We start from the raw sequence: 17,040 nt of genomic DNA on the forward strand, positions 1-17,040 counted from the left end.
TGTTCTTGGCAATAACATCCCAATTTACTGTTTCTCAACGTGAGGGTGGCAATGACGTCATGTTAAAATCGTGACATTTTTGTACGAGATTTGCAGTTCAAGTAGTTAAAAGTATTTCTTGCTTGCATTACTTTGGCAAATTCTCAATTTTCCAATGTGGCTTTTAAATGAAAATTTTGTGTCAAATTTGTATTTGGATTAAGTTTTGGTTAAATATAGCTTGATTTTGATTAAATTTTGGTTAAATAACTTGTTACAAAAATAAAATAACTTCTTTAAAATTATTACATCATAGGTAAGAATATGACAACATGTGAAAAATGCCTCAATATAAAAAAAATAGAAAATAAATGAATTTATACCCTTTGGTAAGATAATAGATATTAAAATCATTTTGCTTTGAAGTACATTTTAGTAGCAATCACTTGAGTTTGAGTAGATAGCATGAACACATGATTGAACCTAAGACCATATATATTATTATATCTAAACATCTTAATCAGTGGCAAGCATGATATTCCCACATATTAAATTTGTTACAATATTTATATGAACAGTTTGACTTACAAGATATTCGTTAGGTCTTCCACAATAGTTTGAGTGAGCGTGATACCTATATATACGAATCAAGCGACTTAAGTTTTATACACGTAACAATTCTACTACACTAGTGTGAGTTTAAGATGTTGATATCACACTCATGAGTTCATTCCTAGGGATACTACAAGACTGCTTTGACCAAGATCATCAACTTTGATGAGGTTTAATTTGTCGTTGAGCCGATTGGAAAACTCTACTTCCAAGAAGGATCAAGAGGGCTCCAATGAAGAAGAACTGCTGAAGAATCTCAACATTCTCCACAAGTTGAACCTGTATGCTGAGACTGCGAGGAGAGTGTTGCAATAGTTATGGAGCAAAGTAAGATGGCCCCACTCAAATTTTCCGACTTAAAGTGTGATTTCTATATGACCTCAATATATCGACATCACACTCACTTTTTCCAATCTAGTGTGGAAGGCCATAGTGTACTTGTTCATCTTTCAAGCTGTGTTGCTATGTCGTGTGCGTATATTTGAAGTCTGCACTCCTTGTTTTATGAGGTGGAAGACATACTTGGTTTGGACATTAAGCAACCATCATTATATTATAATTATCATTTTTTTCAAAAGAGTGGGATTTGTGAGAGATCATTGTAGGATTCAAAACTGCAAAAATTCGACTATAATAATACAAAGAATTTTTTTTTTTTTCCAATAAGGATGATATCTTTATGGCCGTCAGTATTCTGATGATAATTAAGTTGCCTAATTATGATTAGTTCGCAGGTAAGCTAACCATAGGCTTGTGCAATGCTTACAGGAATGGTTCTAAATCGACTTATTGGCATGATAATATGGGTCGGGTTGGGCCCATTATATGAACCTTGGACCAATTTTGACAATGCATTCATAAAATTGCATCAATTGATTTTCAAGTGATTTATAGAGAAGCACATTTCCGTCAAGTGTGATTTTGGCTCTCCTTAAAATAATTCTAAATGGGCACTAGTCGATTTTGAATCATTCAAGTGGTTTTAACAAGACATTATAGACTACCTGTCAATTTTTGCTTAACAAAAATGAAAATCTTTCATTATAATAAATTATTTTATTTTTATTTTTAAAGAAATCTCAACGATTCGTTGTGATAATTTATGAAACTAAAAAACCGAAGTTACACCTAATCACTCAGGTATCTCTTTATTTTATGATAATTTCTAAATTAGGTTTCCTAAATCATAATTTTCCTTTTATGTTCTTCAGAAGGTTTAATTGATAATAATTCAGGTTTATTTATGGGATTAGTTTCCATAAGTTTGCAGATTTTGTGAATATGGATTCTATGAGAAAGGTAACTCCAGCTTGTCCTTCCAATATGGTTGCTCATCTGAAACTTGTTTGGTCCTACGCCATGGAGTACTTCTTACTGCCCATGATACGAATTCTCGTTTCGGTCCTTGACGGATTCTTCAAACTTTGCTTATCACTGGATGTAACAAAGTCTACACTGCGTTAGATCTGTACTTGAAAGACAAGATCAGCCCTTCAGCTCGGCTTTTCAAAAATTGCGCAAGCTCGGAAAAAGACTAATATCACCTGTTAGAGAACAATTCAGAAATAAATAAAAATAACAGAAATAACAGAACTTGAAATTCTAATATTTTATTAATCACAAATACTTGCTATACATAATGAAATACATAAATAAATACAGGAATTAAAATAGTACTAACTTGATTAACTACAGGTTGAGGCTAGCGCAAAAGCTATGTCATTCGAACAGTATTTTCGTCTCACTATTGTGCTTGTGGTTCTACAACGTCTGCTCGACCAGAATACAACTACCTAATTCTACAACCCGCACTGGATTATAGAATTCTAGCGAATTTGCTTTGTGTGTTTACTCTCTGGAAAGACTAATGAAGGTGATTAACTTAATATAAGGACCTCAAGTTCCCTTGAGTTCCCCGATGTGGGACCAAAGGAGCTCAAAAACTCCAACATCATCATCCAGTATTTGAACAACCAAGAGTTCGATGACATGTCCGAAGGGATCCGGCTGAATTCCAAGAATTTCAAGTACAATTCAACTTCTTCTTCAAATTATAATGTTCCAGATCGAAAAAGCAATATTTTGGGCTTGTGTTTGACTTGCGACACAAGGAAAAGGTCATGAATTCTTACTTCTTATGGAGAGATTTAGGGCTATGAAAGATGAAGGCAAATTTGTGAGGTTGGATGCTTATAAGGTCATTCAACCCAGCCGTGTGCCCGTGATCAAGTTTTAACCACACTACCTGCAGTAAATTTATTTATTTATTTATTTTTTTGTTTGAAAGGCACTACCTGCAGTAAATTAAATTTACTGTTTGCGTGTTAATCTACGGGAAAAGAGCTTTTGTTTTTTTTTGTTTTTTCTTTTGGTTGTCATCATAAAAGGGAATACCCCAATTGCCCTTAGAAGTTGCGTATACCCGTTCTTGATCTAGGGTTTCAGACCTCTATCCGTTTCCTGCAAGGAAAGACTATAATAATTCAAACATGAAAAGGTTACAATCTTCTGGCCTTACAAGGATTTCAATTGATCCATATAAATACTTCCTACTCAGGATCAACAAAGAACAACAATCACAGGCCAAACCAAATAATAAAGCACCAAACGCGAAACCCTAACCCCAAAGACAAAAACCCTTTACTTTGCACCAACCCCCCCCCCCCCCTCTCTTAATCCGTAAAACCCCTAACCCTAGTTTATCTGTAAAATCATCGGATTCAAAACCGGTGGTCTGGTTGATTCGTTTGCAATTAAGAGGTAGACTGAAGGATATATGTCTGCGGCGGTGTGTGGAAGAAAGAGGTCCTTCTTCGAAGATCAATAGCCACCCCACAGAGAGGCATCCTCCGTCGCCAGCCCTTACAAAGAGGCTTCGCTGTTCGTCTTCTACTACTACGCCCAGTCGCTTCTTTGATCCATATATTCTCATCAGCTTCGCACTCTTTTCTCTCACATGGACCCTCACGTTCTTGAGAGAGCATTGGAAGAATGTGGTGACGATATTGATGCGGCCATCAAGAGGCTGCATGAGCTTTGCCTAGGATCCGGGGAGGAGACTTCCGCATCTGTTGATCTTGAACAACCAGCTGATACTATAGCTAACGGTGTATTGGCTAATGATGAAGATGCAGCCACTATGGATAATCCATCAGTTGCAAGCAACTTGCCTGCAGATGGTGCGGAATGGGTTGAATTTTTTATAAGGGAAATGATGAGTGCCTTTAGTGTGGATGATGCTAGGTCTCGTGCTGCTAAATTTCTACAGGATTTAGAAAAATCAATCAGTGCACGCGCTGGTGCTGAGGTAGCTAAAAGTTTCGAAAAGGAAAATATGATGATGAAACAACATATTGAAGGACAGGTGTGGGAGAATACTATCCTGAAACGGGCTGTGGCTATCCAGCACGAACGTTTGAAAGAATATGCAGAGAGGAACCGGGAACTCCAGCATGTGAAGCAGCTTGTGTCGCAGTATCAGGAGCAGTGTAGAACACTAGAAGTGAACAACTATGCCTTGACAATGCATCTAAAGCAGGCTGAGCAAAGCAACAACTCCATCCCTGGACATTTGAATCCTCATATCTTCTAATAAAAGCTCTATTTTGTTGAATTCATTTGTGAATCTATGTAAAACCTCACATGTTGAAAAATCGAATAAAAGTAGAAAGGGAAATTTTGCACTCGTTGACTTCTTTTCCCATGTTACATAATTCTCCCTTGTGTACAAAAGAAATTGACTACCCATTCGTGATAAGTGCCTGCTGCTACCCCATTGGTCAAGACTAGAGATAGATTTTAGCTAAAAACTTAAGACAGGATCAGTTTTATGATGCTATTTTCTAATTCTCTGCATTGTATATAAACAATTTATGATGTTATAAGTAAGGTTTGTTACTTTTCGAGCTTTCTAAAATTTTAGCCAAGGAGGCCGGAAGAGAGCATTGGCGTCATTTGGTGTCTAGAATTGATTGGAATTGATAGCCCTCTAAGTTCAAGGTATACTGAAGATATAGAGGAGGAGGATTTTTCATTTTGAGGAGATTAGGAACGGATAGACATGAAAGAAACTTCTCGCTTCTAATCCTACCATTTTAGGGAGGATTATCCTACCTCAAGTTGCCGCATTTATTTTTTTTCACTTGTTTCTTCAAAATATCTCAAAATAGTAGTTTATCCATTACAATCAAATCTTCTATACCTCAATTATTGAGATAGGTAATTAGTGATGTTTATTATGTTATACAGGCCAGCTAGCTTGTTACTTTTGGAACCTTCTTAAATTATAAATTAAATTATGTTTTTGGAACCTTATTAAATAATAAATTAAATTATGTCCATCTTGAACCATATAATATATTCAAGGAAAAAGATTTTAAATTAAACATGGCCGCACTGAACAGATATACAAGGAAAATGAATCATATTTTTTCATCGGTTTTGCCGTAACGGAGAGGAGGACAACTCACCAATGGCAAGCCTCCTTTGATTCCTAGATGGTACCTTATCAATGAGATGGAGTTCCAATCCAGGCTTAAATAATGCAGCACCATGGAAGAAGCGTCGACCTCAGTCGCAGGCTGGGCATGGCTTCCGGACGACATTCTGGGTTTGATACTAGAAAAGTTGATACCCATCTCTGACTATATCCGGTTTAGTGCAGTTTGCAAGCATTGGAAATCAGTTGCGTTACATCACAAGCAGCATCGCCTCGTCAAATCACGTCACAACCAGCTTCCAATGCTGATGGTTCCGACTAAGGACAGCAGCAACAAAAGGCGTTCCCTGTATAGCGTCACACGAGGTAAGACTTACGGCTTTGAGTTGCATGTGCCCTATAGTAAGAGGTGCTGCGGTTCTTCCCACGGTTGGTTGGCCTGTGTCGATGACAATTTGGTAGTAACCCTCTTAAACCCTTTTACCGGGCGTACCATTAGCCTTCCTCCCGTCCCCGTATCCGCGTCTAGAGCAAGGGCTGCTTTTAGATGTGATTACTACATTAACAAGGTTGTATTATCTGCTAACCCTTCATTGTTTCCAAATGATTATGAAGCTGTGGTCATCTATGATGGTTACGGAAAACGAATAGCACATATTAAGTCAGGGGATGAAGCTTGGACTTGCATAGATCAAGTGATCGGATTCGATGATGTGATTTATTACAAGGGTCAGTTTCTTGCTGTTAGTTTGGATGGCAGTGTTTTTTCGATTAATGTTAGTAGTGACCAAACTGCTAAACCCCATGTAAGCGTTGTTGTACCGATGTCTCCTGGTACTGATAACAAAACATGCCTAGCCGAATCGTCCCGGGGAGATCTATTGCTGATTAGGAAGTTCCGAAGATTGAATTATTGTAAGCGCTTTATGAAGTCTTTGAGCTTCAAGTTTTTCAAGTTTGAAAAGCTGGAGTTTGAACAAGTAAATGGTTATGATCGTTTTACGGAGACTCTGAGCTTCAAGGTTTTTAAGCTGTTCTCTTCTTATGAGGATAGACCCCAATGGGTTGAGGTTGAGAGTATCGGAAACGATGCTTTGTTTTTGGGTACAAATCAATCGATGTGTGTCTCTGCCTCGGACTTTCAAGGGTGTCGGCCAAATTCCATATACTTCACCGATGATTGTGTTGATGTTGCTTGTCATAAACCTAAAGGGCCTCATGACATGGGTGTCTTCGACATAGAAAACAAAAGCATGGGAAGGCATTACTGCTTGGATCGTTCACAGAAGCACATGCCGCCAGCAATTTGGATTTTGCCCACCATGGTGTGAAAATACAGTTCCATTTTGTTCTTTATTGCCTCTTCCATTTGATGTAATAATTTGAAGCTTTCATTTGTTTGCAATCGTAAATGTAAGCCTCAAATGTCGGAATAAGGACGTCGAGCTTCCAATGTGCATACCTTTGAAGATAGTAATAATAATATGAAGTATGAACACTTAAACTACAGAAAAATTTGATGACAAAAAAGTATGTGGTAATTAAAACACAGTACTGCAGAGAAAAGTAGGAGAATGCACAATAGCAAGTTTAAGGGGAAAACCTTAACCGATATCAAACATAACGAGCATTCCCATGTGTCCGGAGCAATGTTTTAAAAGGCGAAGGAGAAGCCAAGGCGTTTCATAGATAGCCCTGCCTAGGCGAAAGTCTTGAGGTTTAAGGCAATACCCTCATGAAGAGCAGCCCAACTTATTTATAAGCCCATAAAAGTTACTCATCCCATCAATTTGGGATTTATTTTCAACGGATAAAAGTAGCATATGGGTGGGATTTCACTGTCCTTTTCATTAGTACTTTGCCCATATTGAACCATACAAGGAAAAAGAGTCATAACCTTTCATTGGTTTTGCTGAACTGAGAGAGTTTTCCACTTTGTAACCAACGAGAGCTACAATTCAACAATGTCGATCATGCCTAAGGAATCCATAGGCTACGAAGAATAGCCTCCTCCCCTCATCCCTCATAGGTAGTCAATGATCGAAATCCATGCCTAAAAAGGTCATGTCTACCACTGGAAGACGCATCGAGGCCCTCGACTTTAGGCAGGGCACGGCTCAAGAGCCATGTTCTGGATTCGATCCTAGAAAATTTGATACCAATCTCTGACCATATCCGGTTTAGCGCGGTCTGCAAGCATTGGGAATCAGTAACTTTGCATCGCAATAGCAGCGTGTCAAATCACGCCACAACCAGCTTCCTATGCTCATGATTCCTACCAAACACAACAGCCACGAAAGGCGTGGCTTGTACAGCGTCGCGCAAGGTAAGCCTTGCAACTTTGAGTTCTATGTGCCTTACAAGAAGTGGTGTTGCGGTTCTTCCCACGGTTGGCTGGCTTTTGCGGATGACAGTTTGGCAATAACGCTCTTAAACCCTTTCACCGGACGCACCATTCGCCTTCCACCAGTCACGGAAGTCCCACCACTGGCGGAAACTTTTGAATGTGAACACTACATTACCAGAGTTTTATTGTCTGCTGACCGTTGTTTGTTTCCAAATGATTATGAAGTTCTGGTAGTCTTTGATCATGCTAGACGCAATGTAGCTCATTTTAAGTCGGGGGACGACGGTTGGAAATGATGCTTTGTTTTCCGATTACCGTGCATCCATGTCCGCTTTAGATTTCCCTGGGTGTCAGCCGAAATGCATATACTTCGTCGCTGATGACTGGGAAGTCCTCTTAATGGAGAACCTCAAGGGCCCCTTCACAGGGGTGTCTTCAACTTGGAAAACAGAAGAACGGAAACATACCAGTACTGCATCGATCGTCCAAAGGCGAACATTCCACCATCAATCTGGATTTTGCCCACCACTGTAAGAAAAGATGCGACTCAAACTCATAAAGCAATTCGTTGCTGTTTACTGAATCTATCTCATTTGTAGCTTAACCCCGAAAAAAGTATTCACATCGCAATTGACTTCCAAAAACATGTTTGAAATTATTCCTCTTCAATTTGTTGCACTTCATTCTCAATAATGAACATTTCACAAAATTCCAGATCTGCTACAACATCAATGGACAGACCGAATAGGAGAACGACAGAACTTACAATTCATTATCCAGATCGAAACAAAAATCCGATTAAAATTGATTACTCATGCGGAAGAAAAGCGGAGGAAAAACATAGCATAAAAGTAGAAAGGTGAATTTGCAGTTTTGACTACCACTGTTACATTCTGTGCAGAAGCAACCCATCCGTGAGAACCGCCTGCTGCCATTGGCCAGGATCAATCAGTGTGCATCTTCTTCTTCACAAAACTTGGTGTACTTTTCTGAGTCCAACAACTTATTCAGTTCACCACTATCGCTGATCTCAACTTTCATTATCCATCCTTCCTCATATGGGCTTGCGTTGATCTAGTTCACAAAAATTGAATCAAACGTTAACACATAAAGACACAAGGGGGTGACTGGTGAGGAATCTTTTCTGATGTGTCTATAATGAAGTGATGTTCGTAGCGCATACATAGTTTAACAAAAGCATCACTTTCAAAGACAAAGACTTTTAATGGTTGGGGATAAAACTTGAAGAGATAATTAAAAATTTCTCAAATGGCCAGTAACTTTAAACTAACACCAATAAACCTATTAGTTGCAAGTGTCTTCTAATGTTTATCCAAGCGTTGATTGTGTTTGTGTCCAACAGTGGAAAGTGGATGAGCTTAAAACCGAAATAGTCATTTAGAACTGACTTTGTTTACTTTAACCTTTCAAGAGATTACAAAGAAGTCCTTTCATGACTTCTCATCTAAATATGGGGCATCAATAATATTCAAAATGTTAATTCTTAATATAAGAACTTACCCAAATTACAACGTAGCAAAATACTAATAATGACAACAAAAGTAGTAAAAATTGCACACAAATGCAACCTGGGCATCACCATACCGCCTATAGAACTAATATAGGATAAGGGTACCTACCAAACCAGGTGAGTTGCTAAGCTCTTCATTGACTTCAACCACTTTCCCTGACACAGGAGAGTAAACATCACTAGTTGCTTTGACACTTTCGACTGCTCCAAAGCCTTCGCCCTGCTTCACAGAAGCCCCCACTTCTGGCAACTCAACATACACAACATCACCTAAATGATCTTGAGCATGATCGGTTATTCCAACAGTTGCAGAGTTTCCATCAACCTTAACCCACTCATGAGAATCGGCATACTTGAGATCCTTCACAACTGCAAGTAAACAGAAAAATAAAAGCTGAAACCACCACAAAGCTACAGAAATTTTACCCGTTGCAAATCCAAACCTGAATCTAATTACATAATTCCATCTATCAACACATTAATAACACTTCTTTCTGAGCTTTGAATAGAACAATGTAGAATTAGCGTTATGCCCAAATGAACACCATACCTCATCAGATAATATCATTGCAAAAACAGAACAAAAATACTGCTTTATTGGTCATGAAAACCCACTCCGAGAGTGTTTTAATTGCTTTTTACAAGCAAAGTTGCAACAAGAGGCAGAAAGAGAGATCCTTTACTTCCTACGTAAATTTTTGCTCATTCAAAGTAATACACAAACGATATATTTATCTACACACGAACTTGTAATTCAAACGAACAAAATGAAATTCCCTAATACGTACCTGTCAAACACCATTCACAATTTCACAGCATTTCACAGCTGAATCCAATTCTAATCAATCAAAACTGTTGAATCGCAATGCACAGATATTATACCTCACTAACATCAAAAGATGCAAAAGACGCACAAACCCATCAACCTCTTGAAGATTAAATCCACAACCGACATCAAATCAAACCATTTGACAAAAGCCCACGCAACCCATCTGGAAAAATCAAATCTTTTGCTGCAACAGTCATAGATCAGGCATTTCAACAAACAGAGATCCACATCATCACCAACACCAAAACCCATGTTACAAAATACCAAATTCTCAATAATCCCAGCATTAATCAAGAAAATACAAGTAACCCATGTTCAAAAGCATTCATCTTTCTCAAAGATCATTGCATAAACAATAAAGCAAATCGGAAAAAAATGAAAAGATGATCCAAGGAAAGTGGGAAGTTTGTGGGGTTTTTGTTAGCTTACCAGAAGCAAACCCTCTGTGGCCGGTTTGGATTCTGAGGTAGGAAGCAGCCCTTGATGCCCACAGCAACCTTGAAGCCATTTGTGAAATCCAACAGAAAAACTCTTTCTCTTTTATTATAAAACCTTCACTCCTTTTTTATATAGCGGGGGTGGTGGATGTGCTTTTGAATTTCTTTCCACTTTCTCTAATTTTTTTTTTGTTGAATTATGATACGTTTGGAAATAAATTAAAGGAAAAATTAGTTTCTGATTTCTAGTTAATAATGTTCATTGATTTCAGATTTTGATTCAAGTCTCTAGTATTAATGTAATAATGAATTTACATAATTTTTTAAAATAAAAATTAATAATTGATTTAGAATTTTAATACTTAAGCCTTTATTAAACTCCTAACTAATTTTCAATTCAAAACACTTCCAAAATAAATAAATAAATTAGAATAAGTTTGTACCCATTAGCTTTGTTTTTTAATTCAAATTTTTAATCTTATATGTACCCATTCATGTAATTTTTTCAAATTTTTAATCTTAAAATGTAATCTTATATCAATTTGTTATATGTAAGATGTAACAGTTTTTTATATAAAATCTATTCATTTTTTTTTTGTAATCCATTTTTAAACTTATATGGTACATTCTTTTTTGTTTGATTTGAGAATGTATTTATGTTAAGTTTAATCAAAGAAATTTACTAATGTTATTAAGCCTAATATCTTTTATTTTTTTGTGATTTTGAAGAATGTACCCATATTTTGATACAATAATTTTTTGTGATTTTGAAGAATGTACCCATGTTTATCTCTACTAATTAATAAAACACTCATTGTCAACCAAAATCCTATCAAATTACTAGTTTAACCCTCTAATTAAAACATGATTAAGAAATATAGGGCAGAAATGTAATTTCACACAATCAAATTTTACTTTTTTTTTTCAAAGCCTTACCTACATGTAATCATAACATATCTCTAATTAAAAAAAATTAAAAAATTAAAAAAATTAAAAAAACATCCCACTTCCACATTCTCTATCACTCTCTTTCTCTCTCCTTCTATTTCAAAAAAAAAAAAAATTTCTCACATACTTTGTGTGTGCCCATGTGCTAGTATGTATATATACAGACACACAATAGTATAATTTATATTTTATTATTTTTTTCCACAAATTATGTTTTTTTATTTAAAATTTCATTAATATAAACAAGTATAAATTTCAAATTTTAATTTAAAAAATATAGTCATACATAGAAATAAATGATGATATTAATTTCAGGGACTCCGATAAAAAATTGAAAACCAACAAGATTTCAATCAAAGAATATTCATAACTAAAAATCACATCTAAAATCTCACTAAATTAAAATATATAGAAGCGAATATTTGAGAATACATTTCGGGAAAAAATATTAAAATAAGAGTGGTGATATTCCCACCCCAGTGTCTTATTTCCCCACCCACCTTTTTATGAATTTTTTAATTACAAATTTATCCATTTGTAAAATGACTAATAGGGACCTTACTTACTCCTTTTTGCATTAATTTTTTTTTATAAAAAAAGAAAAGAAAAGAAAAGTTTAGAAAATTTGTCTCCTATAAACCCTAACTCATCCTTTTCATCCCCTTTCATTCAGAGAAAGCAAAATCATTCAGAGAAAGCAAAAAGAATGAATTTAGAAGATGACATTTCTATGGAACAAGTAGATGACTATGTTTCCGTCGAACATGTAAAAGATAATTTTATGTGGACCATCTTGATTTGTCGACATGAATAATTGAAGCATAGCTTTGTGACTTTTTATTTGAATTTGCATTAGGTTAGGATACAATTTGTTTCATGTTTTCCTATGAGAATTCCTAGAATTCGTTGGAATTGTTTTAATTAGGTTAGGGAAAATTTGGAAGGGACACTCAAATTGGTATGCATCTCGAAAAGGACACTCAAATTGGAATTTGGAAAGGAAACATGGTTTTTTTTTCTTTTTTTTTTCCTATTTTTAGAAGGTTTGTTTATTTTCTTTTTTTTTTTAAAGAAATTTATCTCTAATTATATATAGGGCTATTTTAGGAATAATAGTGGGTGGGAAAATAACATTTTAATTTTTTAACTTTTTATAGTGGGTGTAAATATAACGTGGGTGGTGAAATAAGACAACGGGGTGGGTTTAACAGTTCTCTAAAATAAATGGAGATGGTGTGTCAATTCATCAAAACACCTAATAGGTCGAAGTTGGTGTGTGTCACTGTGGCAGAGTGATCGTGTCGGATTATTATTAATTAATTTTTATATTGGATATCAATGGTTGCCTGGAAATTCTGTAAAACCATGGTATTTTTAACACTAGTGGAAATTATTGTATTATCATTTTATTGAAAGTATGGTCACTTGTGACATTTTTGTTTTTCCCTTGCTTATGACTTAAAATGGATAGACTGCGAAAATCGCTTCCGTTTCTTTTTATGGTCGATATGGGCCATAATTTTTCTGTTGAACATGTTTTGTGTTGTGAGATTGGAAATTTCATTACTCGTACACATGAAATGTTTGTCATACTCTCGAGTGATACTCAAAACACAGGTGGAAAACAGAGTAATAGACATCCAAGTTGGTGGAGTGGTCGAATTGACAATCTAACAACGTAACAGTTATTCGTGCATGCTAACTTCCCTCTTGCAGTTACCCTCAGTCACATAGAGAAGATATGGAGCTTGAGCAATTTAGCCATGAGCACACCTTAGAGCATCTCCAACGAAGATGTCAAATTTTGAACATAAAATTTAAATTTAATAGCCTATGTGGCATTTTGACATCTTTTAAAGTTTTATTGTCCACCCGATATGTCAAATTAAATTATTATTTTATTATATTATAAAATAAATGATTAAATTAATAAAAACTTAATAAAAGGCATTTAATAATTATGAAATTTAGACCGTTCACCTTTTCTTTTTAATAAGAGGTGACCGTTCATTTACCTCGATTGAACAAAAGAGAAACGGGTCAACAACAACATTAATTGCAATGATGATTAAACCAATAAAAAAATTAATAAAAAGCTTTCATAATTAATTTTGAAGTTGTTGTCAATCCATGTCATCACCACATAGGATTTGACATTTAGGTTGGAAAACATTAGTGTGGTTTTTTTTTTTTTACCGTTATAGCTTATGTGGACATTTTGACATCTTCTTTGGTAATGCTCTTAATGTCTAATCCTTTGCGATGATTTTGATGAAGAGATGGACGGTTAGGATGAGAAGATGTATTACTTCATGATCAGTATTTACAAAATCCATCCATCAGATAGGTAAAACAGTCCTGACCTCCTTGTGCATGCTTCTAATAACAGTACTAACCTGCTCGGTTTGATCGTCGCTTGAACACGCTCCAAGGAGTACCCTGGCAGTTCCGGCATCTGGATTGCAACCGGCATCAATCATTTCTTCGAAAATTTCCAAGCATCTCGTGTATAGTTTCTTTCTCGAGTATGCTCCAAGACGCGAAGTCCATGTCACAACATCCGGTTTCAAGTTTTTGAGTGGAAGCGACTGAAAGAGCTCTTCCATCTTGTCGAAAAATCCTGCCCGTCCATATATGTTAATCAAGATGTTGTATGTACTGATATCAGCTGCGTAGGGTCCTGTTTCCATTGCTGTCAAAACTTCCTCCATCTTCTCTAACTGGCCTAACCGGCCATACAGATTTAACATGCTGTTAATGACGAAAGTGTCTAGCTCCACCCCGGACTCTTGCATCTGGTTCACAATGTCCTCGCATTTTGATACGTTGCCAGCTTTGGTGTAGGCGGATAAAAGTAGCATATGGGATTTCACTGTCGGGGTTATTCCTAACCGCTTCATCTCTTCAAACGCAGCTTGTGCATCTGATATGCATACAGAGAAAAAAGATAACATGGTGAAGACAATAGGATTTAGAATGTAGCGAACGAAAACAGACTCTGTCATATTAGTTTCAATCGCAATCACAATGGTGCCTCGAAACAATTTCATCTCATCTTCAAGTGAAATGAGTAAAAATCAAATTATTTCAAGGGAAATGAGTGAAAAGTATGAGGTCTAATGGTTAATGTTTACCTTCATGAAGACCAGCTCTCCCATATGCATCTACCATGATATTATACGAAGCTCTATCGGGTTCACATCCCATGTGCTGCATTAGAGAGAAAATTTCTGCAGCTCCGTAAGGAAACCCTGCACGACTGTAGGTAGCGAATTCTTATAGAAGTTCGGGTTTATAGTGCTGCTTATCATACAATGGAAGTTTTGTACAGTTGTACTTGATCAAACTGCTCAAATTAAACTACAGAATTCATCAGATACTAACCTGTAAGCTTCCATAAGGGCATTGTACGCATACACATCAGGCTCATACCCTGCTCCTTGCATCTGCTCAAAAATTTCTTCCGCTTTCTCACAAAGTCCGTCCCTCGCAAATGCATTTACCAAAGCTGTATACGTGCATATGTTGGGTCTACATTTCTGGCTTTTCATTTCTCGAAACATCTTTAGAGCCATAAAAGATTTCCTTTCCTGCACAAACCATAAATCTTGAGGAGATTTCTATCGTATTGTTTAACAAGTAAACGACATTTTCTTGTTAGTTATCTGACGCTGTGGAACTTAACCAGCATAAGGTCATAGAAAAGCATAGGACTTGAAGCTCACAGAGACTAGGAGAAAATGCAGCAAGGCTCACCTTTCCGTATAAATTGATTAGCATCGTATACGTCTCAGTAGATGGCTGGCATTGATCTCTCTTCATCCTCTGAAAGATCTCTACTGCTTTTTGAGGGTCTCCGCCTTTTAGTAACCCGTTGATGTAAGCATCGAACACAATTGCACCTGAGTAAAATTAGGATTTTTTTGCATGACTTCACATTGTACTTGGTATGAAGGAAATGCAATCGGTCACATCTGATAAACTAACAAGCTGGGACAAGCTTTTGATTTTTGAGAATCAAACATTTATATATATAAACGGCTACAAATTGGAGCGGAAGCGTACTTGGTGGAAGACCATACTTCCGCATTTCGCCAAATATGGCTTCAGCCTTATCGAACAACCCAGACTTGCAGTAGGCCTTTAAAAGAAGGGCATAGGTGTCTTCAGTAGGTATGCATCGAGCTTCAAGAAGTTCCAAATATGTCGATTCTGCATCTTTATGTTGCGACTTCTGCCCATAAGCGTCGATAAGCAAATTGTAGCAGATGACATCTGGCTTGAAGGAGCTCTTGTACAATATCCACTCACATATCTGGACAGATGATCACAACATTACACTCAAAAATATCAAGTTGAAAGTCGAGCGTCACGGAGTGCAAGAATAAGAATAGCAACAAACAAAAAGCCTGGGGGTTGGCTATATGAATCTTAGAACGCCATTGTGCGATTTCATTATGGATTCATTTTCATAAGGATTCGACGTAATTGAGGAGTGCCGGCTGTCGACTACCTGACGCCCTCCCCCTCCTCCTTTACCCGGGCTTGGGACCGGCAATGTAAGATAAACTTACACAGACGGAGTTAACAAACAAAAAGCCTCCAAAGGAATTTTAGGAAGGGAGCAATGATATCAATACGAAGGGATGCTAGTTTCTCACCAAGATTATGGAACCCCACTGTTTGTTGAGACGAAGCTGAACAGCTACGTTAATGATATCGTCCCATATGGTATGAGAGGCTGGAAGAGTGTCAAGAATTTCCCAAATACTGTTTCGATCGACTTCCTTCTGCACAAAGTCCAGAATCTGCTGACCAGTGGGGCTCATCACAGGGAAAACTCCGTCCACAAACCCCGATCCATATTTCCATCCTCGGCCCCTTAGAGAACCACCTAGACAAAGAAGATGGTATGCATTGTTGAAGATGTACGTATGCGAGATAACATCTATTGCTAAGACAACAAAATGAGTACAATGTTGTGATTACATCGTTTCCTAGACAGTTTCTTGTTATTGAAGCTTCTGAATTTTCCGCGTTTGTCAATGTAAAGTCCGTCGCCCTTGCTCTTCTCAACAGCTCTACTACTGGAACTCTTGGCTTTCCATCTTGCATCACTCTTGCAGCTTCTTGGCGCCACAAAAATATAACTAATGGCGCGTTCAGCGATCAACCTATGCATGCCATCAAATGAAATTTCTATCAACCATCGGAATGCTCATTCGAATCAACTTACATACCTCAGAAAGTATAGTGCATACAAGTGATCAACACAAACTAAGTAGCTCTTAAATTAAATTAAATTAAATTTCCATGAAATTTAACACAATTTTCATGCACACCCGATTCGAAGAATCCGTTAAATCCCATAGAAACCAACAATCCGGAATGAGAGAAGTTTAACAGACTCAAAAACCAGTAACAAGAAATGGTAGAACAGTAATGTATGCAGACAAAAAAATTTATGGTGCTCCGGACATTTTAACCGTTAGATCTTTGATTTTTGTACTCCGGGACACCGGAGAAAATCCTGTATGCAGACAGACAGAGAGTGGGTGAAGGAAGAAGGAGCTCACATGAATGTTTGGAAATTGGAGAAGAAGGAGGAGCTTTCCAGTTTGTGAGAAGAAGATAGTGTTTGATGGCATGCAGGTAGGTGAGGACAAAACGTATAAATTTCAAAAAATCTCACACCTTAGATATATAAAGGAGAGTATATCTCTTATCTTTATTTTCTCATTCTCTTGTTCTTATGTACCCACCTTAGCTTCACTCCAAATTTTACTCTCTTGCTAAAATATAAATACAACCATCTATTGATTCATTTTATGACATGCCTTTTTGTTAAAAAGGTCGGTCGTTTTGGGATTTAATGACGGTGACCAACTAATTCTTAGTCTAGCAGTACTTCTCTCCATG

At 36.8% G+C, this 17,040-nt stretch overlaps 4 protein-coding genes across 5 annotated transcripts; 2 read left to right on the forward strand and 2 right to left on the reverse strand.

The window, feature by feature from the left end:
- Positions 1-3,547: 3,547 nt before the first annotated feature.
- On the forward strand, positions 3,548-4,183 carry LOC114827459 (uncharacterized). The gene has a single exon (XM_029109279.1). It carries the CDS (start codon positions 3,548-3,550, stop codon positions 4,181-4,183), a length of 636 nt encoding a protein of 211 aa, XP_028965112.1.
- A 959-nt stretch (positions 4,184-5,142) lies between these two features.
- On the forward strand, positions 5,143-6,360 carry LOC114827460 (F-box protein At2g26160-like). The gene has a single exon (XM_029109280.2). It carries the CDS (start codon positions 5,143-5,145, stop codon positions 6,358-6,360), a length of 1,218 nt encoding a protein of 405 aa, XP_028965113.1.
- Positions 6,361-8,022: 1,662 nt separating this feature from the next.
- On the reverse strand, positions 8,023-12,393 carry LOC114827726 (glycine cleavage system H protein 2, mitochondrial). The gene is made up of 3 exons (XM_029110125.2): positions 10,166-12,393; positions 9,017-9,276; positions 8,023-8,450 (listed from the first exon to the last, which is right to left on the reverse strand). The coding sequence occupies exons 1-3, from the start codon at positions 10,242-10,244 to the stop codon at positions 8,325-8,327; spliced, it is 465 nt and encodes a 154-aa protein (XP_028965958.1). The 5' UTR covers positions 10,245-12,393; the 3' UTR covers positions 8,023-8,324.
- Positions 12,394-13,408: 1,015 nt separating this feature from the next.
- On the reverse strand, positions 13,409-16,852 carry LOC114827727 (pentatricopeptide repeat-containing protein At2g35130). Of its 2 annotated transcripts, none has more exons than XM_029110126.2 (8): positions 16,698-16,852; positions 16,111-16,295; positions 15,783-16,015; positions 15,187-15,436; positions 14,878-15,023; positions 14,506-14,711; positions 14,256-14,380; positions 13,409-14,044 (listed from the first exon to the last, which is right to left on the reverse strand). In XM_029110126.2, coding segments are annotated over exons 1-8 (1,731 nt in total). In that variant the 5' UTR covers positions 16,700-16,852; the 3' UTR covers positions 13,409-13,460. The 2 variants fall into 2 exon arrangements, with proteins under 2 accessions (XP_028965959.1, XP_028965960.2); XM_029110127.2 differs by having other exon boundaries at positions 16,600-16,784.
- Between the last annotated feature and the right edge of the window lie 188 nt (positions 16,853-17,040).

The sequence above is a fragment of the Malus domestica genome, chromosome 10 (genome assembly GCF_042453785.1).
Source record: "Malus domestica chromosome 10, GDT2T_hap1".
Lineage (NCBI taxonomy): Eukaryota > Viridiplantae > Streptophyta > Magnoliopsida > Rosales > Rosaceae > Malus > Malus domestica.

What these genes read in the sequence shown, in the direction of transcription:
- LOC114827459 (XM_029109279.1), top strand. Translation starts at nt 3,548, where the DNA reads ATGGACCCTCACGTTCTTGAGAGAGCATTGGAAGAATGTGGTGACGAT.
- LOC114827460 (XM_029109280.2), top strand. Translation starts at nt 5,143, where the DNA reads ATGGAAGAAGCGTCGACCTCAGTCGCAGGCTGGGCATGGCTTCCGGAC.
- LOC114827726 (XM_029110125.2), bottom strand. Translation starts at nt 10,244, where the DNA reads ATGGCTTCAAGGTTGCTGTGGGCATCAAGGGCTGCTTCCTACCTCAGA. An exon ending in CCACAGAGGGTTTGCTTCTG is followed by an intron (nt 9,277 to 10,165) that starts GTAAGCTAACAA and finishes GTTTACTTGCAG; the next exon opens with TTGTGAAGGATCTCAAGTAT. An exon ending in TTAGCAACTCACCTGGTTTG is followed by an intron (nt 8,451 to 9,016) that starts GTAGGTACCCTT and finishes TTTGTGAACTAG; the next exon opens with ATCAACGCAAGCCCATATGA.
- LOC114827727 (XM_029110127.2), bottom strand. Translation starts at nt 16,769, where the DNA reads ATGCCATCAAACACTATCTTCTTCTCACAAACTGGAAAGCTCCTCCTT. An exon ending in GCCCTTATGGAAGCTTACAG is followed by an intron (nt 14,381 to 14,505) that starts GTTAGTATCTGA and finishes CGCTACCTACAG; the next exon opens with TCGTGCAGGGTTTCCTTACG. An exon ending in GAGAGCTGGTCTTCATGAAG is followed by an intron (nt 14,045 to 14,255) that starts GTAAACATTAAC and finishes TATGCATATCAG; the next exon opens with ATGCACAAGCTGCGTTTGAA.